The sequence below is a fragment of the Oncorhynchus mykiss genome, chromosome 12 (assembly GCF_057628025.1).
Source record: "Oncorhynchus mykiss isolate SJ-2025 chromosome 12, ASM5762802v1, whole genome shotgun sequence".
Lineage (NCBI taxonomy): Eukaryota > Metazoa > Chordata > Actinopteri > Salmoniformes > Salmonidae > Oncorhynchus > Oncorhynchus mykiss.
This window is the reverse complement of record NC_143033.1, coordinates 65,185,896-65,205,611: the sequence shown is the minus strand read 5'-3', so window position 1 is coordinate 65,205,611 and position 19,716 is coordinate 65,185,896. Positions and strand designations below refer to the sequence as shown.

The 19,716-nt window shown below is 41.4% G+C and overlaps 1 protein-coding gene and 1 long non-coding RNA gene across 2 annotated transcripts; one reads left to right on the top strand and one right to left on the bottom strand.

Moving 5' to 3' along the window:
- Positions 1-880: 880 nt before the first annotated feature.
- Positions 881-19,689, top strand: LOC149979247 (uncharacterized). The gene is made up of 13 exons (XM_090192990.1): positions 881-1,313; positions 2,515-2,629; positions 2,838-2,877; positions 3,096-3,127; positions 3,221-3,278; positions 3,369-3,418; positions 3,543-3,575; positions 5,493-5,535; positions 6,269-6,345; positions 8,393-8,488; positions 10,159-10,248; positions 12,194-12,283; positions 18,481-19,689. The coding sequence occupies exons 2-13, from the start codon at positions 2,521-2,523 to the stop codon at positions 18,486-18,488; spliced, it is 726 nt and encodes a 241-aa protein (XP_090049116.1). The 5' UTR covers positions 881-1,313; positions 2,515-2,520; the 3' UTR covers positions 18,489-19,689.
- LOC110537918 (uncharacterized) lies at positions 14,658-18,103 on the bottom strand. The gene is made up of 2 exons (XR_002475689.3): positions 17,933-18,103; positions 14,658-17,236 (listed from the first exon to the last, which is right to left on the bottom strand). It is a non-coding gene; the product is annotated as an uncharacterized LOC110537918 (long non-coding RNA).
- Positions 19,690-19,716: the final 27 nt, after the last annotated feature.

Sequence of the window (19,716 nt, the reverse complement as noted above, 5' to 3'; positions counted from 1 at the left end):
TCTCTACAGTCTCTCTCTTTGCTGGAGAGTGAGAGAGGAGCTCACGGCTTCCTTCTGTTGGTGTGGTTTCCTGGGGGGAGGGGGAGCGAGGTAAAGCAAGTCGCTTGTGCAACGTTCACACTATTCAATCGTTACGCTGCTGTGAAACTGTGTGTCCAGAGCAGTTCGACATTTCTGAGTTCTTCTGAGAACTAGCGTCTTCTCAGTGGCTCTGGCAGTTAAACCAGGATGGTAACACTAAACGCTACCACAGAGGCACCCGGCAGCCATTTTATAAGTGTGGGTGCCATGCCAACCAGCTTTTCTGATGGCGGTCTGCTAGAGGAGCATCTATAGTGGTGGAAACATTTCCCCTAAAATGAATAATATTGACTACACTGATGAAGATGGAAACACACACAGTGCTATAGGAGGCACCTGTCATGGTTTGCCATTCCATGTCTGTCATACACTTTATCTAACTGACATTTGAGTTGACTTTCAGATTCTACATCCCTGACTCAAAAATAATGCATAATTACTGACAGCTCAAGTATTAGTTGACTGTAACTGATTATTGACTCGCATGGACCAAATAATAGCCAAGCGTCTGAATATTGGCCACTTCTTATACTGTTCTCACAGTTCCCTCTACAGCATAAACATTGGTCCAAATACAGACCCTTGGGGTACCCCGTCGTAGGATTTTGATTTAGATCTATAGGATGGTACATCTTTTGAACCATGAACTGAACATTTGTCAGTCCCTGTATTTTAATGTGCCTTTCAGGTCTCTCCAAGAAAGGTAGCGAGAAGGAGGCGATAAGATCAGATGGTGGTGGGGAGAGGTGGTGGGGAGAGGTGATCTGAAACAACATTGTGAGAATGCTAGAAAAAAGATACATTGGGGGAGGCTGAGATGACAGCAGGGTAGGAGAGTTGATGAGAAGAGTGAGGGAGGAAGGGAAGGAGGAGGCGACTGAACAGGTCATGCAGACCAAAAGGTGCATCAAGGAAGGCACCGAAGTCAAGCTGCTACAGTCAAGGTTCCTTACAGTTAACTGAAAGGGAGGGAAAACTCGAGTGAACAAAAAGAACAGATAGGAAGAGTTGCATGTGGTAGGATAGGGATTCGAGCAACAGACAGAAGATCAGATGCATCCAAAATGGCGCATCTCAGTGTAGCTGACGACTGAGCTGGTCTGGGGATTGGATTGGGGTCAACTCGGCCCGGAACTCGACCTCCGGTTTAGAACCAGTTTCATTGACCACCTGGCAGATCATCAGCAACCTACGACCTAACGCTCTGTTAGAAATCTACACAACACGTGCTGGTAAGAACTCCCTCCACTGATTGACTCCTACTTTATGCCTAGTTTCTTAACCTCTAGGTTAGTAGAGAATAAGCTAGAAGTGAAGAAGTAACTTGTTGATTTATTCACCTGAGTTGGGGTCAACCAGAAAGTAAACCCAATTTCACATTTTCCCCAGTGAAAAGCATTGAAAAGTATTGGAGTTTCAGTGTACTTCTGGAATTGACTAGAATTGACCCCATCCCTGGTACTCAACAATGTTGATTAACCCACTATGAATTCAGAATGGAGACATGTTCACAATGTTATAGATATAAATTACTTTATGACTGAATCTGAATGTTCTTCAACGTCATGGCCACCTGCACAGGGCCCAGGTTTTCTGAACTCCTCAGGTTCAGCAGCTCTGTACTTTACCACCTAACTGGGTCTGAGCTAGCCGTTCAGATAAGCTGTCCCTTGCTCCCCCCCCCTCTCTCTCTCAAATCTAGACCAGTCTGAATTTGGCAGAAAAATCACCCTCCTCATGGCTCTCTCCAGGAGGAGTGTCGTGACACAAAATAGACACCATTTGTCACTGATGGGCCCTTTTGAGTTCAACTCACTACCTATTAAAAGGTTTGGAGGGAGCAAGGTTCTGCAAATGAGTAAATGCCAGCCCTATGGTACCACACCGTAGTGTCATTGTAGTCGTGTCTGCTCTTGAGGTAGTCTTATTTAATGTGTCAGTTTTGCATGGAGTTTTATGTGCCACGGTACTGTAGATATTATGTGACATACAGAAAGGTGTGTGATTTACACATACAGTGTGTTAAGAGTGTGCTGGTATTGTCTAACTGTTTAAAAATGCAGGAAATCCATTTCCTGGCGTTAGGAAGCTGAACTGAACCGCTGATAGTGATGGTTAGCCAGAAAGTTAGAGACGGTGTGAAATGGAGAATGAAAAACCACAAGGAAGGAAAATGACATGATGATTTAACAATGACAACCACATTCCTATTCAGAGGTGATATTTTTCAAAAATGTTTTAACGTTAGGGGCCATTATTTTGTCTTGCACACACAAAACAAAAAACACTTTTAAATTGAGAATCTCCATTTAACTTGCTTCTTATTCCAAGACTAGTCTTAAACTAGGTCAGAGAAGACAGCATAATAATGCTTTAATAGTGTCATGTCAAAAGTGTCATCTAACTGGATGAGTTTGTGTGTTATTCCTGCAGACAGTGATGGAGGTGTCTGTGCAGCTGTATGCGTTGCTGCTGAGTGGAGCGGTCGCCTTGTCACTCATCCTGTTGACTGGCCTGTGTCTCAGCTGCAGAAGACACAACCTGCCTAGTAATACCAAGGCTTTGTTACTGTACCTTTTTTGAGGGAATCAATAAAGTTTTATTGAATTAAATTGGGCTCTATGTAGTAAATGTTGTCGCTGTAAATGAAAGTGTTCTTCTCAGTCAGCGTAACTGGTAAAAAAAAGGTTAAATGTCAATAATTAGACCTTTAAAAAAACTCATTTATTAACGAATTTCATTTTATTTCTCCTCAGCGTCCATTCAGCAGCATTACAGTGAGGATTACACTCAGCAGTAAGCACTTTTTCATTAAACAACGATTCAGTGCCTATTAATAAAAATGAAACCAAATATTCAAAAGTTTGTGTGGCACTTGTAATATATGTCCGGTGCACTGTGTAAGTATACCAGATGAGAGAACCAGAAGTGCGCCTGAATGTTTGCACAAATCTCCAATTGATATCCGTGCATGTACAAACCTCTACCAACGCTCTGATTTCTTCCCCACTCAGCACCCTAGGATTTGGCTTGACCCACCCACCATGTGAGTATGTGTGTGATGACTAAAGTTCTACCCAAATCTTTTCATGAAACGTCTTCAGAAAAATAGATGATGATGATGAATCTTCGTCCTCAGACAACCCCTCTGCTGCCACAAGCTGGGGTGCTCCCCCTTCCAGCCTTCTTTCACCCATGTGAGCTACTACACCCACACACACACACACACAATGACAATGACTCATATTACCCGTCAAGTGAAATGTACCTGCCTTTCTATCCCACAGTTCACCACAGATGGTTCTGAGACCGAACTCTGTCACACCGACTGAAAATGGTGATGTCTCGCTCTTCCTCTACATCAGATGTCTATTTTCTCCACTTGTTTTCTTCCTCCTTCCGCCGCTCTCTCTAACGTCACAGTTCAGTTCCTTCTTAATAGTTTGCTTTTTTTCTTGCAGAGAGTAATGACGGCTATGAGAGTCCAAGAGATGGTAATGTGAACGTTAAATATCCTACCATGTTCAATAACACTGATCGCCTCAAACTTGTGTGTAGAGTAACTGCTGAAAAAGTTTTTGAAAAATGGCACATTGCTCCTTGTGTGTTTTTATTGTCACATACACCAAAATAGGTGCAGTGAAATTTATTGTTTTACATGGTCAGCCATATGGAGCCAGGGTTAAGTGTCTTGCTCAAGGGCATATCGACAAATGTTTCACCTTGTTGGCTTGGGTGTTTGAACCAGCAACCTTTTGGTTACGGGCCCAATGCTCTAACTGCTAGGCTACTGTACCTGCCTACATGTGCACCTACTCTCATTCATTCAGATATTTGGATATTAAACCATTCATACAGTGCCTTCGGAAAGTATTCAGACCCCTTGACTTTTTCCACATTTTAAGTTTTCAGTCTTATTCTAAAATTGATTAAATAGTTTTTTTCCCCCATCAATCTACATACAATACCCCATAATTAAAAAGCATTTAAATAAGTATTCCAACCCTTTACTCAGTACTTTGTTGAAGCACCTTTTGCAGCGATTACAGCCTCGAGGCTTCTTTGGTATGACACTACAAGCTTGGCACACCTGTATTTTGGGAGTTTCTCCCATTCTTCTCTGCAGATCCTCCAAAGCTGTGACCGGTTGGATGGGAGTGTTGCTGCACAGCTATTTGCAGGTCTCTTCAGAGATGTTAGATTGGGTTGAAATCCGGGTTCTGGCAGGGCCACTCAAGGACATTGATACTTGTCCCGAAGCCACTCCTGCGTTGTCTTGGCTGTGTGCTTAGGGTCGTTGTCCTGTTGGAAGGTGAACCTTCGCCCCCCCAGTCTGAGGTCCTGAGCGCTCTGGAGCAGGATTTCATCAAAGATCTCTGTACTTTGCTCCATTCACCTTTGCCTAGATCCTGCTAGTCTCCCAGTCCCTGCCGCTGAAAAACATCTCCACACAATGGTGCTGCCACCACCATGCTTCACCGTAGGGAATGGTGCCAGGTTTTCTCCAGACGTGACGTTTAACATTCAGGCCAAAGAGTTCAATCTTGGTTTCATCAGACCAGGGAATTTTGTTTTTCATGGTTTGAGAGTCCTTTTGGCAAACTCCAAGTGGCCTGTCATGTGCCTTTTACTGAGGAGTGGCCTGATTGGTGGAATGCTGCAGAGATGGTTGTCATTCTGGAAGGTTCTCCCATCTCCACAGAGGAACTCTAGAGCTCTGTCATTGACCATCGGGTTCTTGGTCACCTCCCTGATCAAGACCTTTTTCCCCTGATTGCTCAGTTTGGCCGGGCGACCAGCTCTAGGAAGCCTTTTGGTGGTTCCAAACTTCTTCCATTTAAGAATGATTGAAGCCATTGTGTTCTTGGGGACCTTCAATGCTACAGAAATGTTTTGGTACCCTTCCCCAGATCTGTGCCTCGACACAATCCTGTTTCGGAGCTCTACGGACAATTCCTTTGACCTCAAGGCTTGGTTTTTGCTCTGACATGCACTGTGAACTGTGGGACCTTATATAGACAAGTGTGAGCCTTTCCAAATCATGTCCAATCAATTGAATTTATCACAGGTGGACTCCAAGATGTAGAAACATCAATGGAAACAGGATGCACCTGTGCTCAATTTTGAGTCTTATAGCAAAGGGACTGAATACTTATGCAAATAAGGTATTTCTGTTTTTTTAATACATTTGCAAAAATTTCTATAAACCTGTTTTTTCCCTTTGTCTTTATGGGGTACTGTGTGTAGATTGCTGAGCATATTCTTATATTTAATCAATTTTAGAATAAGGCTGTAATGTCACAAAATGTGGAAAAAATCAAGGGGTCTGAATACTTTCCAAAGGCACTTTATTCTCTGACATGACTGATTGACAGCCGTGTGTGTGTGTCTCTCCTATCTCTGTTCTATAGAGTATGTCAACGAGGACAGCTATGAACAAGGATCAGGCTACCTGTGAGTATTAATTTAATTTAAACAAATTACACTGAGTATACCAAACATTAGGAAGACCTTCCATATATTGAGTTGCAACCCCCCCTTTTCCTTCAGAAGAGCCTCAATTCTTTGGGGCATGGACTCTACAAGGTGTTGAAAGTGTTCCACAAGGATACTGGCCCATGTTGACTCCAATGCTTCCCACAGATTGTGTCAAGTTGTCTGGATGTTCTTTGGGTGGGTGATCATTCTTGAATCACACAACTGTTGAGTGTGAAAAACCCAGCAGCATTGCAGTTCTTGACAGAAACAGGTGTGCCTGGCACCTACTACCATACCCCATTCGAAATGGCACTTAAATCTTTTGTCTTTCCCATTCACCCTCTGAATGGCACTCATACACAATCCATGTCTCAGTTGGCTCAAGGCTTAAAAATCCTTCTTTAACCTGTCTCTCCCCTTCATCTACACTGATTTGAATTGGATTTAACAAGTGACATCAATAAGGAATCATGGAATTCTCCTGGATTCACCTGGTCAGTCTGTGTCATGGAAGGAACAAGTGCTCTTAATGTTTTTTTTATACTCTGTGTATACTGTATGTCAGTGCCTCACTGTGAATGTTACACTTTGCATTTCCAGGACTTCCTGGGAAAAAAGTGGCAATTGTTACTGTGTAGACTGTTGTCTGTGGCTATAGAGTACTGGAGTCTCTTGGGTTTTGTGTAACATCTCTCTCGCTCCTTTATAGAATGGTGTTACCATCAGTTCTTCCTGGGACTGGGTCTCTGCGTCATTCCAACCAATGGCTAAGCTCCCGAAGCACAGGTAGGTTAACGTAGGATGGAGAGATGACTGAAAATGACTCATTACTATAGCCCTATTCGGACGGGATACATTTTAATGGGGGAGCTCAGGTAATGTGCACATAATTACGAGCACAAATCACCACATCTGTAATTTGGTAACTAATCCCGTCCAAATAGTCCACTGGAAAAACGGACATTCTGTGGTAATGATTACATAGCTGACGTTCTATAGTAATACTAGTCCTGTGCGAATAATCTGTCATTTTAGTCCCATCCGAATCTGCCATGTCAGTCATTTTTACCTGGCAGGAAGTTTATTGTCCCAGCCCTAAAAACGTCCTGTTTTTTGGCAGACTCGCAGGTCATCTCTGTGTTTTGAGGGATATTACAGAGTTTTTAACAGGTGCTGCACCTAGTTTGGGTAAGAACAGGGGAACAAGTTCATGCTTACAACAAAGTGCTATGCACGTAGCCCACGGGGTGAAGGATCTGTTTTGTCACATATCAACTTTCCTAGTGCCATACTTCTCTTTTTGAAAGATGGAGTGGATGATATTGTCAATGGATTAATAATTTGCCAAATATGTCCGGTAATTAAATGTCTGCATAGGTTACAGTTCATGGTCCTTATTGATATGCATTAATATTTAGACTTTCTCCAAACTGAAGGCCATTAGGTCCGTATTAAACTATCCCTAGATGTGAAATATCTTCATGTCTAGCAGAGCCTTCAGACTACCGTCATAATGGTCCATTTTGAATGGAGGGGGGAGAGGGGGGGGGGGGGGGGGGGGGGATAATTACAGGGGCAGTTTGGTAACGTCCGAAATGTCCACTGGAAAAAACGGACATGCTGGGGTAATGGTTACATAACCAGTGGTGTAAAGTACTTAAGTAAAATTACTTTAAAGTACCACTTAAGTTTTTTTGTGGGGTATCTACTTTACTATTTTATATTTTTGACAACTTTTACTTCATTCCAAAATAAAATGATGCACTTTTTACTCCATACATTTTCCCTGACACCCAAAAGTACTCGTTACATTTTGAATGCCTAACATGACAGGAAAATTGTCCAATTCACACACTTATCAAGAGAATATCCCGACTGCCTCTGATCTGGCGGACTCACTAAACACACGTGCTTCATCTGTAAATTATGTTGGAGTGTGGCCCATGCTATGCAAAAGTAAAAATACATTTGCTTATTATAAAGAATTTGGAAGAATTTCTACTTTTACACGTAAGTATATTTTAGCAATTACATTTACTTTTGATACTTAAGTATAGTTCAAATCAAATAATTTTAGACTTTTACTCAAGTACTATTTTACTGGGTGATTTTTACTTGAGCAATTTTCTATTTACTTTCACTGAAGTATGACAATGTATACTTTTTCCACATAAATGACATTCTATAGTAATACTAGTCCTGTGCGAAAAGGACTTTAAAGACACTTGAACACATGGATATTACAAAATACATAAACAATAAAACATTTCAGTTGAAATCACCAGTCCAATTCATGACAGTATGTAGATTAGGAGACTGAGTTTTTGTTGATTTAGGGCTGTATTCAAACCTTATGGCAGAAGTTCAGCTTTACAGCGTGATTGAAATGTAAAGGCTATGTTTCCGGAAACTGCATTCAAGGTGAACGCTTCAAATGACCTTAACATTTCTAGTGCCTAATCTGGAACGCTTCAGCGACGCAGCTTGAATAGAGCACTCCTTTTGAATGGATATGTTGCGAGCAGCAGCATATTTATTTCCTCATTCCAGTTTTTGTGAAGCACATGTGCAGACCATTTATACAGAGGTTTAGAAATCAAGAAAAGGCATCTTGATGGGCCACGAAATATTACTACTAAAATGCTGTCTGGAGTATTCACATCGCGTTCATATGATATGTCAATGTGGAAGCAGACGAGGACAAAGAGCAGGGTGAGTGATGCAATAGAAATCCGTCTTCTAGGTTAATCAGTATAAACATCACGATGGTTTTAGACTGGAGTGTACATATACAGTATATACCTCAATCCTGTGTGTTTTTGTGTGTTCACAGGAAACAGTGGCGAGGTTATGAAAATCAATATGAATGTCGACGTGGGAAAGAGTGATGACAGTGATGACGGCAGCAACGACTATGTCAATACTAAAGGTATGGCCCACATTGGCACATTGAATAGGATCTAACTTTTCAGGGATGTTCCTGATTTAAATCGGGAATCACTGCTTTTTTGACAGTTGTAATAAACCATGGAACTCTTTATGCCTTGGAAGGAGTGAGCTCTTTAAAACTGATTACTAACCCGGATTGTCATCCCTGTGTTTTCGAGCGATAAGAGAGAGTTTAACAGGTGCTGCACCCAGTTTGGGTGTGTTCAAATTGATGCTTAAAGCGAACCCAGGTTTTTAGAAATTTTTGCAAAATTATTACAAATAAATAAACATACCTTATTTACATAAGTATTTATACCCTTGCTATGAGACTTGAAATTAAGCTCAGGTGGATCATGTTTGCATTGATCATCCTTGAGATGTTTCTTCAACTTCATTGGAGTCCACCTGTGGTAAATTCCATTGATTGTTTGGAAAGGCACACACCTGTCTATATAAGGTCCCACAGTTGATAGTGCGTGTCAGAGTAAAAACCAAGCCATGAGGTCGAAGGAATTGTACGTAGAGCTCCGAGACAGGATTGTGTCGAGGCACAGATCTGGGGAAGGGTACCAGAGAAATTCTGTAGCATTGAAGGTCCCCAAGAACACAGTGGCTTCCATCATTCTTAAATGGAAGGAATTTAGAACCCCCAAGACTCTTCCTAGAGCTGTCCGTCCAGCCAAACTGAGCAATCGGGAGAAAAGGGGCTTGGTCAAGGAGGTGACCAAGAACCTGATGGTCACACTGACAGAACTCTAGAGTTCCTCTGTGGAGATGGGAGAACCTTCCAGAAGGACAACCATCTCTGCACTCCACCAATCAGGCTTTTATGGTGGAGTGTCCAGACGGAAGCCTCTCCTCAGTAAAAGGCACTTGACAGGCAGCTTGGAGTTTGCCAAAAGCACGTAAAGGACTCTCAGACCGAGAGACAAGTTACTCTGGTCTGATAAAACCAAGATTGAATTATTTAGCCTGAATGCCAAGGGTCACGTCTGGAGGAAACCAGGCAGCGCTCATCACTTGGGCAATACCATCCCTACGGTGAAGCATGGTGGTGGCAGCATCATGTTGTGGGGATGTCTTTCAGTGGCAGGGACTGGGAGATTAGTCAGGATTGAGGGAAAGATGAACGGAGCAAAGTACAGAGAGATCCTTGAGGAAAACCTGCTCCAGAGCACTCAGGACCTCAGACTGGGGCGAAGGTTCACCTTCCAATAGGACAACGACCCAAAGCACACAGCCAAGACAACACAGGAGTGGCTTCAGGACAAGTCTCAATGTCCTTGAGTGGCCTAGCCAGAGCCTGAACCCGATCAAACATCTCTGGAGAGAGACCTGAAAATAGCTGTGCAGCGACGCTCCCCATCCAACCTGACAGAGCTTGAGAGGAGTAATCGCTGCCAAAGGTGCTTCAACAAAGTACTGGGTCTGAATACTTGCGTCAATGTGATATTTAAATGTTTTGTTTTTAATACATTTGCAAAATGTTCTAATAACCAGTTTCTGCTCTGTCATTATGGGATATGTGTGTCGATTGATGAGGGGGGGGGGGGGACTATTTCATCCATGTTAGAATAAGGCTGTAACGTAACAAAATGTGGAAAAAGTGAAGGTCTGAATGCAATTTCGAATGCACTCTATACCTCAATCCTGTTTGTGTTCTCACAGAAAACAGTGACGAGGAGGGCAATATGAATGTCGACGTGGGAAAGAGTGACGACAGTGATGAAGGCAGCAACGACTATGTCAATACTAAAGGTATGGCCCACATTGGCACATTGAATAGAATCCAACTTTTTAGGGATGTTCCTGATTTAAATCGGGAATCCCTGCTTTTTTTGGACAGTTTTAATGACCCATGGAACTCTTTATGCCTTGGAAGGAGTGAGCTCTTTATAAACGGATTACTTTATTACTAACCTGGATCGTCATCCCTGTGTTTTGAGCGACATTAGCGTTTTAACAGGTGCTGCACCTAGTTTGGGTAAGAACAGGGGAACAAGTTCATGCTTACAACAAAGTGCTATGCACGTAGCCCACAGGTGAAGGATCTGTTTTGTCACATATCAACCTTCCTAGTGCCATACTTCTCTTTTTAAAAGATAACATGGACAGTATTGTGCCAATGAATTGATAAATTGGCAACTATGTCAGGTAATGTCTGCATAGGTTACAGTTTATGGTTCTTATTGATATGCATTAATATTTAGACTTTCTCCAAACTGAAGGCCATTAGGTCCGTATTAAACTATCCCTAGATGTGAAATATCTTCATGTCTAGCAGAGCCTTCAGACTACCGTCATAATGGTCAATTTTGAATGGGTGGGGGGGGGGGAAGAATTACAGGGGCAGTTTGGTAAAACTAATCCAGTCCGAAGTGTCCAATGGAAACACTGAAATTCTGGGGAAATAATTACATAACCAATAATAACCAGTAATACTAGTCCCTTGCGAATAGGGCTTTTGTGACATCTTGTGGTTGAATGTTTTTTTTATTTTTATATTGATATCCAAATAACACTTAAACACATGGATATTACAATATATAAAAATAAAAAAAATATTCAGTTGAAGTGATAAGTGAAATGCATGACAATACAGTGCCTTCGGAAAGTATTTAGACCCCTTGACTTTTTCCACATGTTACGTTACAGCATTCTAAAATTGATTAAATTGTGTTTTTTCCTCATCAATCTACACACAATACTCCATAATGACAAAGCAAAAACAGGTTTTAGGATTTTTTGCTCAATTATAAAAACCTAATACTTTTGTAAAATCCCTTTACTCAGTACTTTATTGAAGCGCCTTTGGCAGCGATTACAGCCTCGAGTCTTCTTGGATATGATGCTACAAGCTTGGCACACCTGTATTTGGGGAGTTTCTCCCATGCTTCACTGCAGATCCTCTCAAGTTCTGTCAGGCTGGATGGGGAGTGTCGCTGCACAGCTATTTTCAGTTCTCCAGAGATGTTAGATCTTGTTGAAGTTCGGGATCTGATTTTCCAATCTCCACAGAGAAATCCTGTCAGAGTGACCATCGGGTTCTAGGTCACCTCCGTGACCAAGATCCTTCTCCCCAATTGCTCAGTTTGGCCGGGCGGCCAGCTCTAGGAAGAGTCTTGGTGGTTCTAAACTTCTTCCATTTAAGAATTGTGGAGGTCACTGTGTTCTTGGGGACCTTCAATGCTGCAGAATTTTTTTGGTACCCTTCCCTAGATCTGTGCCTCGACACAATCCTGTCTCGGAGCTCTACTGACAATTCCTTCAACCTCATAGCTTAGTTTTTGCTCTGACATGCACTGTCAACTGTGGGACCTTTATATAGACAGATGTGTGCCTTTCCAAATCATGGCCAATCAATTGAATGTACCACCAGTGGACTCCAATCAAGTTGTAGAAACATCTCAAGGATGGTCAATGGAAACAGGATGCACCTGAACTCAATTTCAAGTCTATTAGCAAAGGGTCTGTACTTACGTAAATAAGGTATTTCTGTTTATTGTTTTATAAATTTGCAAACATTTCTACAAACCTGTTTTCGCTTTTTCATTATGGGGTATTGTGTTTAGATTGAGTAATGTATTTATTTAATCCATTTTTGGAATAAGACTAAGGTAACAAAATGTGGAACAAGGGAAGGGCCCTGGATCCTTTCTGAATGCACTGTGCATATACCTCAATCCTGTGTTTGTGTTCACAGGAAACAGTGACGAGGAGGGCAACATGAATATCGACGTGGAAAAGAGTGATGACAGTGATGAAGAAGGCAACGACTATGTCAATACTAAAGGTATGGCCCACATTGGTACATTGAATAGAATACAACTTTTCTGGGATGTGATCTTTCCTGGTTAATCAGGAATCCCTGCTTTTTTTTGACAACCCCTCTCCCAACTCTTTATGCCTTGGGAGAGGAGTAAGCTAGTAGCCCTTTATGAAGGGATTACTTTATTACCAACCCGGAGAATGGTGTAACAGGCAGGTAGTCGCAGCTGCACTCAATGTGTGTATTGTGGCGCATTCCAATACTCTAATAATGATACCAATAGGTACCCAAGTGCTACACCGTCTGGTTATGTGTAATGATGTTAATACCACATTCCTTCCCACTTAAGATTTTAAATCTAATCTGAAATGGTTATTTTAACGGAAACAATTATTTTAATCTTATGTACTCTACTGGTCTAAACAAGTCAGTCATTTTAAACATGAAATTTCACAAGTTTACTTTTATTTTCACATGCTTGGGTAACTAAGTATTTAACTCTTGAGTCTCTTTTACTGTGAATCTTTTAAAAACAATTTATCGCAGCTATTTTTTTATTTTCTTGTTCAGAGTTCAGTCTTTTAAGCAGCTTGGAAGCTTTGCGTGCCTCTGTGGATGACGTATACTAGGGGTAGTGTTCAGTATTTGACTCTGAAACGAGATTCTCCTCTTGGTGAACTGTTTCCTCTGTTACGGTCTCTGTCTGTGGAATGTGCACCACAGAAGCACTTGGATAGCTAGAGAACAGCCTGTCCTCTGCCGTCACAACTGGTAACTCACTTGTTGTTACATCCCGTCTGGCAAGAATCTGATCGACATGTCTGCAAACCACCTTACCTTGTCGGAAACAGGACAAGTAGCTGAGTCTATGAATCCAGGAATCCAATTTCCCACAACTGAAATGTCTGATAGACAGGGTCCCCCTCAAATTTAAGCCCTTGGTATGTTTGTCATGGTTCTTTTTCTGTCGTAGGCCATCTATAGTAGGGGTTGGATGAAGCAGAACTAACCTGATACACATCCATCCCTTTTGAATAGGCATCAATTATTATCAGGAACATTTCCCCCATGAATGGCCCTGTGTAATTTATGTGCAATCTTCTCCAAGGTTTCTCTGGAAACTTCCATGGGTGGAGTGGAGCTGCTGGTGCCTTTCTGTGTTCCTGACACATGTTACATGTCTTGACGAGATTGTCTATCTCCTGGTCTAGTTTTGGCCACCATAAATAACTCCTAGCCAAGGCTTTATACGCGAGACCCCCTGCTGTAGGTTAGCCTGGCGTGCTGGCTGTGGAATAATCACTAGTGCTCCCCACATAACACAACCATCAACACTGTTTTCCTGACACTGTATGGTGTGAATTCAGTCCCTTCTGTTTGTTGTGGCCATCCCCTTACTACATATTCTCTATCTCTAGACAGTACTGTGTCTTTACTTGTCCAGGATCTCCCTTGCTCTGCGGTCACGAGTGCCGTGTCCACGCACATCAGCACTCTGTCCTCTTGAGCTGCTCAAGGCATCTGCATTCCCGTACTTTCCTGATAAAGCTCAAAAGCAATCGCTTTTGCATGTGAAAACACAGAATCCTACTCATTACTTCAAATGCTCCTACGTCAATTTGTTTTGAGCCAACTACGCTTTGGGACTTGAACGGGGCACCTGGCTCATGCCGGGAGGCAGCCCGGTTCCAAAACAAATGCAATCAACTTTCATCTGGTGCAAAGGCGAACCCCCCCCCCCCCCCCCCCCCCGTAGCTAAATCTAACCCTTTCCCTAACCTTAACCTCAGCCTCCTAACTTGCCACATTAATTAACCCTAACCTGCTATGTAAACAAACCTGTGTCCAGAAACCATCAGTTTCATAACACCGGAACTGACCAAGGGCAGTTATCAATTGGCATTTCCTGATATCAGGGAACACCCACATCAAGAAACACCCCGAGTTGTGGTCTGCAATTACACCATATTCTTTCCAATGCCTCTTTTCCTATGAAGTAGTAACGCCCCACTTCCACACCTGTGTGGCGTCACATACTCCTAAGTGTTATGTTCCAATGACACCTTATTCCCTAATATAGTGCACTACTTTTGATGAGAGCCCTATGGACCCTGGTTAAAAGTAGTTCACTATAAAGGAATTAGGATGCCGTTTGGGACACAACCTTACCACAACTTATATTTGATGGAAACTGACCTATCCTCCCATAGCCATTACTGTATGTTGTCCTGATCACATCCCTGATATTATTAAAGTGGAACTGACAACGTTTTTAACTACTTTGCAGATATGAAAAAAGCAGACAATCATATCAGTAAAAAATATCAGATTCCCAGTGTGCGCTTCAAAACAAACTTTTGAAAAGAGGTTTTAAAAATAGGTTATATTTAACTCAAAATTCCATTACATACAGTAAGGTGTTATTGGCAGAATAAATGGATGCAGTTCAATGCATCCATCTATTCTTGTTGTCTATCAACAATGACAAGCCACTGGGATCTGACAACTTGGATGGAAAATTGCTGAGGATAATAGCGGATATTATTGCCACTCCTATTGCCATTTTTTCAATTTAAGCCTGCTAGAAAGTGTGTGCCCTCAGGCCTGGAGGGAAGCAAACGTTTTTCCCCTACCTAAGGATAGTAAAGCCCCCTTTACTGGCTCAAATAGACGACCAATCAGCTTGTTACCAACCCTTTTGTAAACTTTTGGGAAAAATTGTGTTTGACCAGATACAATGCTTTTTCACAGTAAACAAATTGACACCAGACTTTCAGCACACTTATCGGGAAGGACATTCAACAAGCATAGCATTGATTAGCTGAGAGAAATTGATGATAAAAAGATTGGGGGGCTGTTTTGTTGGACTTCAGTGTGGCTTTTGACATTTATCGATCACAGTCTGTTGCTGGAAAAACATGTGTTATGGCTTTACACACCCAGCTATATTGTGGATAAAGAGTTACCTGTCTAACAGAACACAGATGGTGCTCTTTAATTTAATGGAAGCCTCTCCAACAAAATCCAAGTAGAATCAGGAATTCCCCAGGGCAGCTGTCTAGGCCCCCTTTTTTTTTTTTCAATCTTTACTAACAGCATGCCACTTTGATTAAAGTCAGTGTGTATATGTATGCGGTTGACTCAACACATCAGCTACCACAGCGACTGAAATGACTGCAACACTTAACAAAGAGCTGCAGTTAGTTTCAGAATGGTGGCAAGGAGAAGTTAGTCCTAAATATTTCAAAAAGTATTGTATTTGGGACAAATCATTCACTAAACCTTGTAATGACTGTGGTAATCTGGTAGCCCTGGATTGTAAACTGTCATGGTCAAAACATATTGATACAACAGTAGCTAGGATGGGGAGAACTCCGTCCATAATAAAGCGTTGCTCTGCATTCTTAACAGAACTATCAAACGAGGCAGGTCCTTCAGGCCCTAGTTTTGTCGCACCTGGACTACTGTTCAGTCATGTGGTCAGGTACCAGAGGGCCTGAGGAAAATTACAATTGGCTCAGAACAGGGCAGCACGGCTGGCCCTTGGATGTGTACAGAGAGCTAACATTAATTATATATATGTCAATCTCTCCTGGCTCAAAGTGGAGAGATCGACTTCATCACTACTTTTATTTGTGAGAGGTATTGACATGTTGAACACACCGAGCTGTCTGTTTGAACTACTGCCACACAGCTCGGACACCCATGCATACCCTACAAGACATGCCACCAGAGGTCCCTTCACAGTCCCCAAGTCCAGAACAGAATATGGGAGGCGTACAGTACTGCATAGAGCCATGACAACTATTCCACATCAAGTAACTCAAGCAAGCAGTAAAATTTGATTTAAAAATACACCTTATGGAACAGTGGGGATTGTGAAGCAACACAAACATAGGCACAGACACATGCATACAAACACACGATAACATACACACTATACACATGGATTTTGTGGTATAGATATGTTAAGAGTAGGGGCCTGAGGGCACACAATATGTTGTGGAATCTGTATTAATGTTTACAAAAAGGTAATACTGCCTTAATGTTGCTGTTCCCCAGGAAGAGTAGCTAATGGGGATTTATAATAAATACATGATTAATATAATTCACCAATCCATTTCTTGGTAGTCCAAAAAATATTGCTGTCAGGTTGTAAAATCACAGCTGGCCTGATACATTGTTTGCTGCCTCCACCCATTTGGGGTGCACTGTTTCATCTTCAATTACTAAATATTTGGAATGAAAACGGACGACTGTAACTAAGGCTTGGAATGTTAATACAATCAAACTAGCAAGGGCAATGATCACGTCAGCCATAATGTGACTAATCGGCTAGCACACAAGGCCCGCGGGCCGAAAAGGTCTCACAGGCATGTATAAATGAATCAACAATTGAGTCATTTACTTAATGAAATTACAGCGTGATGTGCTCGCATTAGTGAATTCAACTTCAATTGCGCTGCTTTCGTGTGTCCCGTTTACAGCGCGCAGTGGATGGAAAGTGGAGGCTACTAAAATGCTGCAGTCTGGCTTCGGTATTGAAAGCTTAACAATGATTAACCAAAAACAAAACCTGCAATAAATGCATCCACACGTCACTTGTATGTTGAAAAATACAATTTTCACGTGACATTTGATCTTATACAGTATGTATAATACTTATGCTCCTATATGTGATACATGTAGTATTCACATGTCATACGTAATGTTACCTTATGCTCATGTGTGACACAGTATTCACATGTTATTTTATTACATTTTCATGGCCCACAGCATTTATCCTTTTGTCACAATACATGTTACGGGAGCATAATTTCAGTGCTACTTGTAGTCATGGTAATAAAATTGAACAAACACAAAACTACATTTTAATCCTATTCATTTTCTTTCATCACTTCTCAATTCAGCCATTTTACTGTTTTTAAGCCGTTCCCACTTGTCCCTTTGTTGCAGCCTGGAAGTGCTTCGTGACGTCTGTGGAGGTAAAGCAACAGATAGGGGTTGGGTTCATAAAATTACATTTAAAAAAAAATATCCTTAAAACCCTTTCAGATTTAGTTTAAGAAGAAATCGACCAAATAATGCCCTATTTGCAATGATACAAGCATTTCGCCACACCCGCAATAACATCTGCTAAATATGTGTATGCGACCACTAAAATTTGAATGGCTCTGCACAAACATGAGACCGCTGTGCGAAAACGAGGAAGTGGACAATCTTGTTTGATTATCAGTCAAATTAACAAATGTGTAGGAAAATCGAGTATACTCAACGACAATACATTGAGTGCACCATACAGCAATGCTGAATCCAACCGGTGATCCATGCAGTGACAAACAAAACCATATTTGGAGTTAAAAACCTTTTCATTAGGGTCGCAGCGTATTATGCTTAGCAGCAAAGGCTGGACACATATTTATCATCTTTTAATGTTAATGCTATATGCATCCTATGTACATAAGTGGACATTTTATAAAAGTCCCATTCAGTTGTCAAAACGTGGGTTGGGACAAGCAGGCTACTTACTATTCCCCATTTATCAGTACGATTCTGATGCCGAACTAGCTGAAAAAGTTTGAGGGTTTATATAAATGTTCTCTCGTTAGATTTAGCTCTGGCTATCATTAGTTGTTGATGTGCATAGGCAACTGAGGGAGCGAGCGAGCCTACCTTTTCATGGTTTCATCAATAGGGCTATGAAGTTCGCAAATGTAGGAGGACTCCCGTGGTATTTACACATTTGCAGAAATCCAGTCAGGTGGCTTTTGGGAAATGCGTTCTAATGATCTAAAGGCACACTTGCTACGGCCTGTAATCACAGTCCAGTTTAAAGTGAATGATGGCAGGCCAGTGTGGAAAACTGATTTGCATATAGGCCTTCTGATTGGCTGTGGTGCACGGTCCGCATAGACTGGTCCTGGACAGGACAGATGTTTTATTTACTGCAGTGACTTAATTGTTAAACGCAAGGCCGCTTTCCCACTCTATATTGCTATACAATTGCCTTACATCTAAGTGCTCTATTGTCAGAAAATGTACAACAAAGTCTCATTCCTGGTGGTGTATATGAACCGATTTGAATAAGATTTCATGTTGCAAAAACACTACCATTTAACTGCTAGACCATCTAATAACCAAGCAGGTGGGTGATACCATTCTGAAACTCAGTACCAACTTTATTTGGTATGTAAAGCTAACTTTTTTTTTTCTTCTCTTAGATATGTGAAGCCTCCCCATCATGTAGCTGATTCCGACGGGGAGGTAATTGATGAGTCGCTTGACAGCTGGATTTGAGTGCAACCAAGTATCAGTCAAAGGGAAGACTACACAGCGTAACTAACATCTACATAGGGCTTCTGCAATATGGACAAGAGCACTGTGCAACTCACTGCTGTGGCTGCTGAAACTTTTCAAAATACCTTAATATCATCCACCAGGCGTCTCTCTCCAAACTGTGGTAATAAGGGAGGACATGTTGTAAAATGTATTGTATGGCTTGTGTGGTGTAGGACAAATGCCTTTGAAAAACACCTCTTGGTGCCCCAGCTGCTTGTGTGAGCTACCAGCTATAACCATAATGATTTTTCTTTAAGCTCTTTCCTATTAAAGAGAGGATGACAGTGGGGAAAGAAAGGTGGTGTTGAAGGGCAGTAGGCCGGATTTGATCCCATGTTGACATGCCGACGGCATTATCTTTTTCAATGTATGGATTTGCTGACGACTCCTGAGAATGTTTGTTCTAGTTTACCCATTTTCTCTTAAATGTATTTATATATTTTTTTTTACTGTGGAGTCATGTTAACTACATTCAAATCTGTTTTTATAGTTGAAGTTCTTTTTGTCACTATATAAGAAATGCTCTGCCATAATCTATAGCCCTATTTGGACAGGATAAACTCAGTGTAATGTGCATGAGCACAAATCACATCCCTAAGGTTGGGTCCTCTGATAGTGTGAATCGTCATCCCTGTGTTGAGGGATATTAGTTTAACAGGTGCTGCACCTGGTTTGGGAACAAATTGATGCTTAAAACAGTGCTATGCATGTAGCTTAATGTTAAATTCTGTTTTGTCACAACTTTCCTAGTGCCATACACGTCCGGTAATTAAAAGTTTGCATAGGTTAGTTCATGATTTTTATGCATTATTTTGACTTTCTCCGAACTGAAGGCCATTAGGTCAATATTAGGCTGTTCCAAGATGTGAAATATCTTCATACCTAGAAAAGCCTCCAGTCATAATGCTAAATTTTGAATGAGGTAAAAATGAATCGTCCTCTGGAAAAACTGACATGCTGTAAGTTAGACTTTTTATACTAATTCTGTGCAAATAGGGCTTATAAAAAATATGTTATTGGGTGATGGCCTCAGTTTATGGTGAAATTCACATGCTTGTCATATACCTTTAAATAAATCTAAATGAACAAGATTATTTTTCAATCATTTCACCTTCGCT

Excerpts from the sequence above, each read along its gene's own strand:
- LOC149979247 (XM_090192990.1), top strand. The coding sequence starts at position 2,521 with ATGGAGGTGTCTGTGCAGCTGTATGCGTTGCTGCTGAGTGGAGCGGTC. Across the intron at positions 2,630-2,837 it reads CAGAAGACACAACCTGCCTA|CGTCCATTCAGCAGCATTAC; the intron begins GTAATACCAAGG and ends ATTTCTCCTCAG. Across the intron at positions 5,536-6,268 it reads GAACAAGGATCAGGCTACCT|AATGGTGTTACCATCAGTTC; the intron begins GTGAGTATTAAT and ends GCTCCTTTATAG.